At 47.2% G+C, this 13,101-nt stretch overlaps 1 protein-coding gene across 1 annotated transcript in view; it reads left to right on the forward strand.

Annotated features, from left to right (window-relative positions):
* Positions 1 to 8,595, forward strand: part of CUNH1orf21 (chromosome unknown C1orf21 homolog) — a 221,919-nt gene extending 213,324 nt beyond the window's left edge. The window contains exon 6 of the mRNA XM_004767950.3: positions 7,772 to 8,595. Within this exon, the coding sequence (XP_004768007.1) occupies positions 7,772 to 7,810 (39 nt within the window). The 3' untranslated portion in view covers positions 7,811 to 8,595. The remainder of the gene's footprint in view (positions 1 to 7,771) is intronic.
* The last annotated feature ends 4,506 nt before the right edge of the window (positions 8,596 to 13,101 follow it).

The raw sequence follows: 13,101 nt of genomic DNA on the forward strand, positions 1-13,101 counted from the left end.
CGCAAAGCCACAATGCAGGATAGAAGTCTGTCCAGGAGGCCAAACTAAGTCAAGAAACTGAAACTCAGGATGCCCATGATGAGGAAGAGAGAGGAGGAAGATGAATCATATCAAGGAGGCAGACGGGAAGCAGGAGGATCAAAATAATGCACGGGCCAGAATCTAACAGTGGCTCCTCGTGTCATCCGGAGGGGTAAAGGAGGAGAGAATGAACACTTGGTTGGTCAGTCAGTCAGTCAGCAAACAAGGGCCTGTTTTATGAGGAGTGTAGCTCACAGTACAAGACAGAAACATTAAAACAAGCTCTGTAATGAGCCCCCAGTACAAAACTTAATGTTTGCCTTCTGCAAATATGAGTCTTCCCTAAAATATTTAGTTTTCTGGCCCCTTTGCAGTACCGGTGAGGTTTTTAGTCAGAACTTTGTGACAGCAGCAAAGACTGAGTTTAAGACTCCTGGCTGAGTGTTATAAAAAGAGAACCAGACTGGGAATGCCAACTGGTGCAGACACTATGGAATCTGTACGGAGGTTCCTCAAAAAATTAAAAATAGAAATACCATATGATCTAGTAATTGCACTACTGGGTATCGACCCAAAGAAAATGAAAACACTAATTTGGAAAAATAAAAATATATATATATGTAAATGTATATATAACCCTCTGTTTATTGTAGCATTATTTATAGTAGCCAAGATGTGGAAGCAACCCAAATATCCATGGGCAGATGAGTGGACAGAGACGATGTGGTGTGTATATATGTGTGTCCATATGCACAATGGAATATGACTCAGCCATAAAAAAAGAACGGGATCTTGCCATGGACAACAACGTGGATGGATCTAGAGAGAATCGTGCTAAGCGAAATAAGTCAGTCAGAGAAAGACAAATGCCGTATGATTTCACTCATCTGTGGAATTTAGAAACCAAACAAATGAACAAAGAAAAAAAGAGAGACAAACCCAAAAACAGACTGTTAACTATAGAGAACACACAGATGGTTACCAGAGGGGGGGATGGGCGGGGGGATGGGGGAAATAGGTGATGGGGATTAAGCGTTCGCTCTAAATGATGAGCACTGAGTAATGTGTAGAATTCCTGAATCACTACGTTCTATACCTGAAACTAATATGACACTGTATGTTAACTATACTGGAATTAAATTTTTTAAGAAAGGGACAGCTGGTGTTCCTATTACACTGGCATTAGATGGACACTTATAATTTAGCTGTCCAGATGCACATTTTTTAATCAAAACATAAAACTGCATTTGCCTTGTCCAAAAATAAATAAATAAATAAGAGGGAGAGAAAGAAAACCAGACATGATTCCTTATGGGGTTTACATAAGTATTACTTATATAAATGAGAATGCTAAGTAGTGGACCTGGGGTTCTGATATCAGCTTTTATTCCCCGCCTTGCATTCCTGCTGCCCTCGGCTAAATTCCAGGCTCTTCTTGGGACAAGTCTGTGCCGCAGTCTCTGCTGATGCTGGTGTTCAAAACTCACTCTTTATCAGCTGTGTTGTTGAAGAGGACTGCTTCTTCTAGTGCAGTCCGTAAAATGTTGACAACTTGCTTTACTTATTAAAGTCCAAGACACTTCCCGAAAACATCACGTAATAGCCTCCATACACACACACACACACACACACACACACAGCAGTGCCTCCCTCCAAACACCTGAGTAGTCATAACCATCGTAACATGAGCCACATGAGGATTCCAGTAAATACCAAAAAAGACAAGGATGAATGAGACACGGCCTGCGGCCTAGAGTAAGGGAGGCAAACATTTTGGCTAAAATCACTATAAAGCATGGTGGTCTAGAAGGGAAGAGATTCTCCCTGAGCAACTGAGGGAAATGAAGAGAATCATAATTTAATAATCATCATCACTTGAAGATACGATGTTGGAACACCATCGTGACGACTGAGTGGCCGCTAGAGACAGCTGGCGGGGGGCGGGGTGGGGGGCGGTCTGCGATGAGGTAACAATATATGTGAGAATGCAGTTGGTGTCCAAGCAGGAGCTGCCTGGGACACGGGGTGATTGTTCCTGTCATTTGTTTATGTGCCTCTTTGGTCCCAGAATGTGCCTGAATCATACCTTAGTAACCACTTTTTTTCTTTGGAATATTTGCTTGAGGTTTTTTTTTTTTATGCCTAGTCAAAAGGCTACAATGAAAATATTTGTACATATACTTCTGAGAACTTTATGAAGATATCATTTAGGTGGCATAAAATTTACTCATTTTATATGTGCAGTGCAGTAATTTTTTAGTAAATTTACTAAATGATGCAACCGGCACCACCTTCCAGTGTTAGAACATTTCCGTCACCTCAAGAAGGTCTCTCCTGCTTGCTTACACAATCCCCATGCCCATCTCCAGTCCCAGGGAAACAACACATATATTTTTTAAAAACATATCTTTGGGGGTTCATCTTTGAGATTGATTTCAGTGATTGCTGTCATAAAGGGTATGAACATTTTTATGATTCATGATAGGTATTACCAAGTTACCCTTCAAAGCTGCTATACTGTTCGACACCACTGCCAACAAGCTTGGAGAACTACCTTCCACCGCGTACTTTCAAGAATTGGGTGTCGCTGTTTTTTCAATAATATCTAATTACTTGATTTATATTTTTTGATCAGTGAAGCAGACCATCTTTCTATTTATGTGTTCACTGGTCTTACGTCATTCTGAATGAGTTTCCAGTTTGTGCCCTTCCCTCTTACTGAGATCCTCTTACTGTCCATTTTTTATTGGTATGAGCTTCTCCTAGAACTTACAACCTATGGACAGGTATGCTACAGGTATTTTTCCCATTAATGGCATTTGCCTTTTTATTTTATTATTTTTTGCCCTGCAAAAGTTTGTCTTCACGTGATCAAGTACGTTCCTCTTTTTATCTTCTTTCTTGCGACCTTTTTCTGTTCCTTTGTATGAGTTTATTTCCCTCTTTCCCCTGAGAGCTGTTTCCCTCTCCAGAACCTTGACAGAAGTTCTCTTGTTAAGATTTAGCACATCCATTCTCTTGGAATCTGTCATTCCTGGTGATTCCTTTTGTCAGCTCCTGAATTCTTACCTCTCTTATGCTGTGTATCTGGTATATTTTATTCTGTGCAGGTGATATTCTTGATGGGTCCGTTTTAATGAGATCATGGGGAAGTGGCACCCTTCTAAGGCAGAGACCTAGATAGAGCCATGTTATTTGCAGGTGCAGAACCAAGGGATGATGTCATTCTGGGAAGAATCATCCTCTGGTCCCAAAGGCCTAGATTAAGCCATTCTTTGGGAATTACAAAAAGGCAGAGTTTGGGTCCAGCTGTTGAACGGTGTCGTGGACAGCTTGGAAAACCATCTGACATTTTCCATTCTACAAGAGAAGGCTCCCAGTCTGGAATGGGGTAAAGGGAGGCCCATCCTACAGTAGATGCAAGGTCAGAGGGGAAAACCTCTAAGTCCCCTTTCAACTCTGAAACTTCACAACTCTAGATATTTTTCATCCTTTCGCTTGGGCAACAAATACTCATTGAGCATCTCCCATGCGGCTTACACTAGTCTTGAGTCCTGAACACGCAGCACTGCCTGAAACAGTCTCTGCCAACCTGATGTTTCTATGCGAGAGAAAAAACAGCCAATAAAGAAAGGAATTAATACATTAATGTCAGGAAATGAGAAGTAATATAAATAAAAATGAGGAGAGTAAGGGAAATGCTATTGTGTATAAGGCATTCAGGGAAGACAGTGAGGTGGCATTGAAGCGGAGATCCAGAAAATGAGGAAGGAAGGATATGGGGAGGGCTGAGGCAGGGAGAGCCAGTCAGGACCGAGGACGAGGGACAAGCACCCAAGCATCTGGCTGTCTGAGGACCTGAAAGCAACTGAATGATTCAGCGGTGGCCCAGTGTCTCACCCCGACAGTTTATTCACTCCCGCATCTGTTGATCTCATTTCTCAGTGTCATCGTTAGAGCTCTAATTTATTAATTACCTCCCTCCCATGTGCAAAGCTTTGCCAAACACCTTATGTGTGTTACTTCTAATTCCTTCATCAACACTGTGTGTTCGGTCTTACTGTCCCCATTTTACAGATGGAGAAATGGAGACTCGCTGCATCTTTTTAGTAACAGCCATATGGTTCTGATCTACCCCACTGGAAAAATACTCAGTTCACAGCTGAGTGTTCTGTACTTGAGGCACATGTTTTGGGCTGAACACACACAGGTCTACAGAAATGTACTGGAGACTCCCAAGATAAAACCACACCCGCAACTGGGCAGCCAGTCCTTGGCTGTTTGTCTCCTTAAACTTAAGGAGATAAGCACTGTAGGTACTTTGGAAAATGATTCTCTTGTTTGAAGTCAGTCCTTGAATCGCCCCTTTAGCAGAATTTAAAATTAGGATAATGGTCTTCCCTTCTCTGTTGCTTAATATCCCTAATTCCTAGGATATTGAAATTCTGGAAATTTCAATAAACAAAAATCCTCACCCTAGAACCTTGGAAATGTATATTCTGAGCTGACAGAAATTTCTTTACGTTTCCAAGGAGATAGCACAGACAGCTGATGAGGACACGGAAACCTGTACAGAGTAGGGGTGTGGCCATGGGCTAGTGCTCTTCGAGATTTTCGAGTCTGTACCATGATGCCCCTGTGGGTCTTCAAACAGCCCTTCAGCAGCCTTGGGACTTTCTGGCCCTGCAAGGGCCTCGTCGGAATCTTTTTCCCTGTAGCTTTCAGTGGGTCCTTTGCACAAGGGTGGAATTGTGTCCCCCGGTCCCAATTCTGACTGTGGGAAGCATCTTTACAGACGTCCCTTTTGCAGACCCTTTACGGGGAAGGACTCCCTCAGTAGGAGGACTGCCTGTCCTCCCAAACCCAGCCGACTCCCTCCTCTGCCTTCTGACAGCTCAAGGTTTTCAGGTTCTCTTTTTAGCACAGTTCTTTATACATTTACATGAGACGTGCAGTTGTGTTGTAGAAGGCCTGCCCGCATGAGGGTGGGGTGTTCCCTTGGCAGTTCTCGGGTTTCCCCATCCTTAGAAGGGCGCCGGCCCCCTGGCAGCTCTTACCCTCCAGACCTTTAATTTCCAAATCTTCCATCCATGAAATATTTGGTTCTCGGAGCTGCTGGCGGGTGATAACAAGCAGGGACCTGATTGCCATTTGAGTTCAGTTGTCAGCCCACTGCAGTCATCACAAAAAGGGGGAGGATGAACCCTGTGGTCTTGGGCCCCTTTGAGGTTTCCCTCCAGGTAACACAGCACCACTCCCTCGACAGGGTCGGCGTCAACAGTCAAGCAAATAATGTCTGCAAAGCACCTGATGGCATTTTCTTCCTCCTCCTCAGAGGGATGATAATTTCCAAGAAGCAAATGCTCAGGAAATGATTATTACAGTCTCGGGTCTGCACAGACAGCTGATGTGGGTTTGTCCCTGAAATGCTCCTGCTGCGTTAATACCACATTAGCGGCCAAGCCTTTTATTTGCGGCGTCGTTCAGATAGAAGGAAAGGGCCTTAGGTGTCTGCCACAGAAGTTTTATCCGAGGGCACAGGGTTCTGGCCCATCTGAGGTACAAGGCTGCGGGGCGGGAGGAAGGTGTCGCCGCCATCTCTCCGATCACAGTGTATGACCACAGTCCTCACTCACCGACAGCCACAAGGAAGGAGGCCCCTGTCCCCCTGTGGTGGGGCTGGTCAAACACGGGGTGTATAACAACAGCGACCACAGTGAAAGCAGCAGCAGTGACCTTGACTACCTGCCACACACTGTTTTCCCATCGAATCCTGATCACAACCCTGAAAGAGAGAGACCACGATTATCCCCAGGAAACCAAAGCCCGGTGTTTTGCTTGCTGTCACACAACAGTGTGTCTGTCCGCATATATGCTGGATATGTCCTCTTCCCTTAACGAATAAAAACTGCACGAGCCCTGCCTTTCCCCTCCAGCTAAACACCTGGTGCCGGGCCGGCACATCTCCTGCCCGAGCCGCACGAGTTTAGGATCCGTGGACAGCATCGCCCAGTCTGCTTCTAGCATTGTGCTGGTGTGCCTGGATGGGTCCTGTTTCTCCCCCTGAAGGCTGAACCTCAACCGCCAGGGTCCACGAGGTTCTCCTTTCCAGCTCTCCAGCATGCGGCTCTCCCAAGGGGTCTGGGCCAAGGCTAGGATGACATTCACGTGGGTGGCATCACCAGGGAGACTGCTGATGGGTGCTGAGTGCAGGCTTCTCTCCTCGCCAAGTCAAGTCAACCTGGAGGACCCGGGGCTGCAAGTCGCGGGGTGGGCTGGGGGACCAGACCATGCCCCCTAGTGAATCACGTTCGAGGAGAACAGGCACGCTGGGGCCATTTAGCGTGGGAGCTGGCGACCTCTCGTGCTCTGCGGGCCCCCGCGAGACTTCACGGTGTGGCAGCGTTTTTTTACCAAACACATCGGCATACACACTCCACACGTACAACGTGTACAAAAGGCTGTGCTGGGCACCATTCCATCACGTTACGACTATTATTAACTTGTTGAATCTTCAGAAGCGTGTGAAGTGGGTATTGTTGTTTTCTTCACCGAACAGATGGGGAAACCGAGGTACAGAAAGGGAACGTGATAGAGATGCCAGAGTTAGTAAGTCACAGAGCCAGGATGCCTGCCTGGCCGGATGGTACAGCCCTCGTTGGGATGACGCTTAGCTCTTATGTTCCGTGTACAGATACGGTGACAAACCTGTGAGACACTTGAGGACTAGTTTTATGCAAAATTGTTTTCTTTAAATTTATCTTTGGGAATAAGTTCCAGTTATGTAGGGAATTCTGTTCTTCGAGGAATATTCCCTCCCCCCTCCAAAATGTAAGTGTGTGGTGCATATAAAAAGAGGTTGCAGGGTACAAATAGTATTAACACATGACCATTTACAAAGCCCTAGTCTGTGACCCTGTGGTACAGGCAGGGCAGATTCCTGTCCTATCGTGAGGGATTACGGACCAAGAAGCTGAAGGCTTTGACCAAGACAACCCCCTTGGGTCAGATGTGACACTTGAATCCCAGTCCTAAGCATGCCCTCGCAGACCGTATAACTTCCTGGAGAGAGCACGAAAACTATTCAGAAGTAATGATGGTGTATTGTCCTTAAGCCTTCAAGCAACCTGTTTTGGTGGCGAATGAATCAAAGAAGCATTTTCGCCTTTCTTGTGCCTCCTCCGTGGACCAAGCATAGTCCCATAGTCCCAGATTTGTTATACAAATGTCAGTAAATCTTTGAGTTTTTTTTTAATCCCCTGTTTTAATTTAGAGGGGATTCAAACTAAGACATCCCTGGATTATACCCTCCCCTTCTGTAAAATTAGAAATCCCGGGGATGGAGATACACCACCATAGATCATGAGCAGCCCTGACCCCAGCCAGAAGTGACTTGTTCATTGTTTATTTCAGTTTCTCTCGGTCTTGAGAACTTGGGCTCCTGATTGGATCGTCCATTTGATAATTTTGTGGCGAAAAACTGAGTCTTGTATGTGCCTAACATAAGTTCTTACCAATATAAAGCAAGGGTTTATTTGGGGCTCAGTAACACTTCCGTGCCCTGAGGCGTATCCCACTGATAAATCAGCCAACACGGATTTGTGGCTTCTCTCCCTTGTGCCCGTAGTCACTGATACACTCTGAGCCCTCTTCCAACGAGATAGGCATTGGGAGGAAATTGCCAGTGATTCACTGTCTTGGGTTCTGCTTTGAATTTCTCACTCACATACTGTCCTCTTTTCCCCTCCAGGGTCGAGATTACTGTTCCGAAGAAGAGGATATCACATAGCACCCATCCTACCACTGAAACCAGGAGCTACTACTGTGTAAATAGGTTACACCCCAGTTGAAATTCTTGCAAAGGTCGGTTCTCTTCAGCGAACAGCGCTATAGCAAAAAGAAGATCGTTCCATATCGTATGCCCCATTAAATTACAGTGTTTCTTAATGAACTTGCAAAGGAATATTGCTAAAAACAAATACACACACACACACACACACACACACACAAACTGTTCTAGAACTTTCTTTGTTGCTGCTAGTTAAAACTTGTTGCAACTTCTCACTTCTCTTGTGTCCAGGTATGCAGCAAAATTCTGCATTTTCATCTTAAAGATCTTGTTGGTTTTCCAGATGCTCTCCAAACGATTTTCTATATAAGATGAGGTAGTGGTGAACTCAGACATCCAACTTCTGTCGTAGAACTGTTCTGCTTCTAAGACAAGCATCTCCTTCCCTCTCTCCTCCCTCTCTGCCTCTCCCGAGCGGTCCAGAGCCTTGCTTCCCACTGCCAGTGCTGCGCTTTGGAGACAGGATGGTTGCTGTGGCAAGCCTGGTTTCTCTGCTAAGAAGAGGTAGAGAAGCCATTACCCATAAAGAGCCTGTGGGGACGGGACTGCTGGAGTGACGTAGGCGCGAGCGACAGGTGGTTTCCTTGACGAGGTGTCTTCTTCGAGGATTAAGCTTGCAACATTAGCTTTGCTCAGATGCAGTTGGAAGTGTGATCACAATCATTTTGAATCCCTCTTCCCCACTTTTTTTTCTAAGAAAATAAACATTTTACTGTTTTTATGTATCCTGTCTTCTCCCATTCATCCAGTTCAGTGTCTTACGGTGATCCTGGGTGTGGAAGAGGAGCCCTGCTTTTGCAGGGGACACCGACAGTTGAGCTTCATGGCTCCCTCCCCTCCACCAATCCGCCACCCACTGGCAGGGCCTCCGGTGGTCAGAGGAGATGAGGGACTGCCCCTCGACGTTTTAGGAAGGCCCGAAGCCACCCCGCGTCCTCTGATTTTGTTAGCAGATCAGCCGTCCTACGTCTTCATTCGCTCCCTCCTGAATGTTCCGTGAGCCTTGCCACTTCCTTCCTCGCTCCCGCACGGCCCTGGCCAGGACAGTGCCGTGCGTTCCCGTCCTGGACATGTAGTACGTTGACACTGGTGATGCTGTTTGGAGATGCGGAAGCCGAAGCCCTGGGGCAGTGCTGGGGGAATGTGAACTGTGGGTTTGGTAGAGTTTATTTTTCCATATTATATGAAGAGAATGATCTCTTCTCAGAGACAGAAGTAATATTTTTAACAAATGCTGTCAAAAGTAAATAGCAATCAAAAGGAGAAAATAACTTTTGTATTTTTTTAACGCGTTTGATAGCTTTGACGAGGGTTCTCTTTGTGACCTTCAGGGCAGGGCGCCCTGCTACATGCTATGCCCGCAGGCCAGGGTGTGCTTTGCGCCCCAGAAGCGCAGAGAGGGAATGTAGGTTTCTCTTCCTGTGGGGTTTGAACGGGGGCGGGGGTGGGGGCTCGGGATCAGCCGCACTACGGCCCTCCAAGGTGGGGAGTCGTGACTCGTCCTGGGTAGCGGAGAGCTCACCTCCCGCAGACCAGAATAAGCCGCTGAATTCGCTCTTGCCGAGAAGATGAGCCTTGACTTTAAAATCCATCCGTAACGGATGGCGCCATGGATGGATTCCCGATCGGCCATCAGACCCCGGGGCACAGAGTGGGGGGCGGGAAACTCAGTCAAGTGCTACAGAAAACGGACTCCGATGGTAGCAACAAAAGCCCCTCACTCTTTCAGCCAGCAGCCGCTGTTCTGGGGAGCAGCTGTGGTTGTTCCATAAATAGAGATGCGGCCAAAATTTAAGGCTTTTTATCCTGCTTCAAGCAAAAAAATGCAGAGAGAGTCCAGTCGCCGAGGGGTTTACGTTCCCCTGCCTTCGTGTGGCTTTTGGCCAAGTGACTAAAATAGTTTTCCTCAACTGTCAGTAAACTGCTGAGCGCCCCCTGAAACTTGTCCACGTGGGACTTTGTTCACTGTTACATGATTTGCTGATTCTTCTCGAGCAAGAGTGACACAGGCGCTAAGCATCTCCCACAGGCGGCTCTACCTGATGTTCTCAGAGCGCGTCCTGTCCTCCCAAAAAACCACCACCTTCTACCCAAAGATGATACATGCTCATACCATTTTTTTCTAGTCCTGTTTAGCATGTGGACATGATACATGTGCGCCCAGAACCAAGTGTTCCTTGGGAAGTTGACTTTTGAGTGTTTCATAAAACTAGAAACTGGTTCTCGGTCTGGGGGCTTTTCACGTGGAGTTCTTGTCTCCCAAGTTTAACTCTTCGATGTGCAGACGTGATTTCATCTGTGGACAAGTTTGGTATGTCTAGAAATAGATCTGAGAAATGGGGTGGTTGAGTGGGTTGGAATGAGATGCTTGACGATGTTAGCAACACTCAAAACTGTTTTTTCCATCGTTGGCTTTAATCATAAAATTGTCAAGTGATTTGTGTTTGTACTTTTTTTTTTTTTTAATGTCTTCTGCAAAGGGTCTAATGAGGAAATATTTTGCCTCCTCCCCCCGCCCCCCGCCATGTATCTGAACATGAAGCAGATTGTCTCAGATACCATGAAAAGAATCATCCCGAAACTAGTGCTTCTGCTGGCTGAGGACTCAGCGAGATGGAAGGAGGGAGGGAGTGGCGTGGCCTGGGGGAAGGAGGTAGAAGAAGGACGGACGGAAAATGGACTGTGAGACGCATTCAGCAGAGAGTTGATAGCAGGGCCCCACGCTTGGGTGCAATTCAAAATACAGCTGCCTGGCGGCCAGCGGGTGGGGCCGACCGTCTAGAAGATTTATGGCTGGATCTCACACGCCGTCTGCGCTCCTGGGTTGTGGAGCTGTCAAAGTTCAGCAGTGTATGTGCTTTCTTTTGGTTGGCGGAGATTCAGGATCATGGAGTACTTGCTGTCTTAACTGAGTACGTGTTTGTTACTGGCAGAGAACCTCAAAAGAGTCTTTTACCTCAGCCAAGCCTCCCAGCCCCCAGGCTGGAGTCGAGAGGGGTGCTAGGGTCTATTTAGGGACAAAGAACGAATGAAGTCCAGAGACGAGGAAACTAGGTCAGCCCTCGGCGGCAGCAGGGGCCACCCACGGACCTGCGGGGAGACGGGCCTCTCCCCCTCCTCACAGGCCCCGCTCTGAGACTGGGCTGCTCTGACTCGAGCAAGGATGAGCCGGCAGAGGCAGCCGCCTCAGGTCCTTTGTGGTCCACACTGGTGTGGCTGCCAGGCAGGGAAGCCCCTCCGTGTCAGGGGAGCCCCCAGAATCAGCCCAGGGATGATGGAGCCCTCGTCTCTATGCTCGACTCCATCTGTTTGAGTCCTAACTGCCCCCTTCCCAGCCTCATCGAGACTTTTTTTTCTCTAAGGGCCAGACTCTCCCAGAAGCCTGCTAAAAGCCGAGATTGTACCTCTCATGAATTTTACCTCAGTACCTGTGATGCAGGCAGCAGATTGATTACAGACCGCTTAGACATTAGGCAAGAATTGCAAAGGAGCGCTCCATCCCTACTGGTCTTAGGAAGGAAACCCCATTAAATATGTTGGTTTCATAGGAAGAAAAATGATCCGTGTCTTAAGCCAGGAGAATACTGACTCTGAATCTTGGACTTTCAGGACTCTGATATGTTCTTTTTGAAAAGCCTCCCAACTCCCAAATTTTAAAAAAAAAAAAGCATTAGCTTGCACTGGATCATTTGACAGAAAATCTGCCTTCCGTGTTTTGGCCCCCAGGAGGCATTTTTAGAGCTTTATTTCTTTGTACCTCTCAGAAATTAAGGTTTTTGTGAAGTTGCGCAAAACCCCAGTAGAGAAAGAAGACCTGGTCAGGGAGAGGGAATGCCTATCTGGGAGCACGGTGGACAGGTGGCTGGACGCAGCGACACTGGCTTCTGGATGTCGCGTGTGGACCGCGGGGCCCCCACAAGCCTGTGGGCACCTGGGCGAGGCAGTCGGCGCCGCAAACGTCCCTGCAGTACACCTTTGGAATTTTGTGACATCTATGAATTGCCTTTTGCCAATGAACGGACATGTTTTTCCAAGGGGAAAACATGTCTGTCAGTCACCTTTTCGCGTGTCTGTGGAAAACGATCAAAAAAGCTACCGCAGAAACCGGGGCTGCTGAGTGAATGTATTTGACTTCTGTAACCGACCTTTAGATGCACTAGCTCGCCCACGTCTCTCAGGAGACTCTTGTACCTTATCCGGGATCTAACCTAATCTTGGGGAAAGAGGAAAAGGAACTAATATTTATTATTTACACTCACTCTGTGCCAGATACTGTGCTGGGAATTTTGTAATTGTCTTGTAATTGTCATCCTCCAGTGTGATCCTGTGAAGTGAATTTGTGACCCTCCTGTTCCGAGTGGCATTTTCTAAGTACAGAATGCGTCTATCCAATATTCGTGCCCGCGTGGGAAGAAGGAAAGATGTCATTCAAGCAGTCTCCAAATTTTGTTGTTCTTACTCTGCCCTTCGCAACACTGTGAAAAGAACCCTTCGGGGCTTCTCTCTTCCAGATCACTCTTTGGCTTATCCCCAGCTGGGTTTGCCATGGGGAGTGTTTTCCTTGGCCTTCCCCGGGTCTGATGAGCGACACACAAACCGCCAGAGGCTGCTGGCCAACAGGAATCTAGTGCCCAGAAGGAAAAGGCTTTGGGGATTTAGGCACATGTCTCGCTTTCTGGAATCCTTTCAGCATCTGGAAAAGGAACCTGTTTTTTCTAGAGTGAAATTCCAGATGCAACCAGAACAGGCCTTTGCATGTTGTGATTTCTTTCTTGGCTCCCAAGGCTTAGTTCATCCCAGACTGCATCGTGTTAGGGTGAAAAGCCTTAATCTTGCAGAGAAGTGTGGGAGAACCCGATCACCCAACGTAGACGATGGGCCTGGACCGTTGACTTGAAATCCCTTCTTGTGGGTCAGGGCTGGATGTCTCCGTCCAGTGTTTGAACCGGCCAGCTGACGCGCCGCAGGTCACTGTGAATCTCTTTCGAGACTTTAAATGTTTTGGAGAGTCGTGTCGTGTCGTGACTTAGACAGTCACTTAAATAACGCGTGCAAGGTCGGAAGAGCCAAGAACTCCCCAGAGTTCCTTTCCTTGCTTCTCAAGGCACGTCCTCTAGAAAACCGAGGACTCACGTCTCCATGGCAACTGTTAAAGGTGCTGCCTAGAGGGAACCCACCCCTGCCCTCACTCGGCTTGAAAGAATCAAAAAAAAGTTCCTTGTGGAGAGGGG

This window comes from Mustela putorius, unplaced genomic scaffold (genome assembly GCF_011764305.1).
Source record: "Mustela putorius furo isolate JIRA1106 unplaced genomic scaffold, ASM1176430v1.1 tig00537335_pilon_pilon_pilon, whole genome shotgun sequence".
NCBI lineage: Eukaryota > Metazoa > Chordata > Mammalia > Carnivora > Mustelidae > Mustela > Mustela putorius.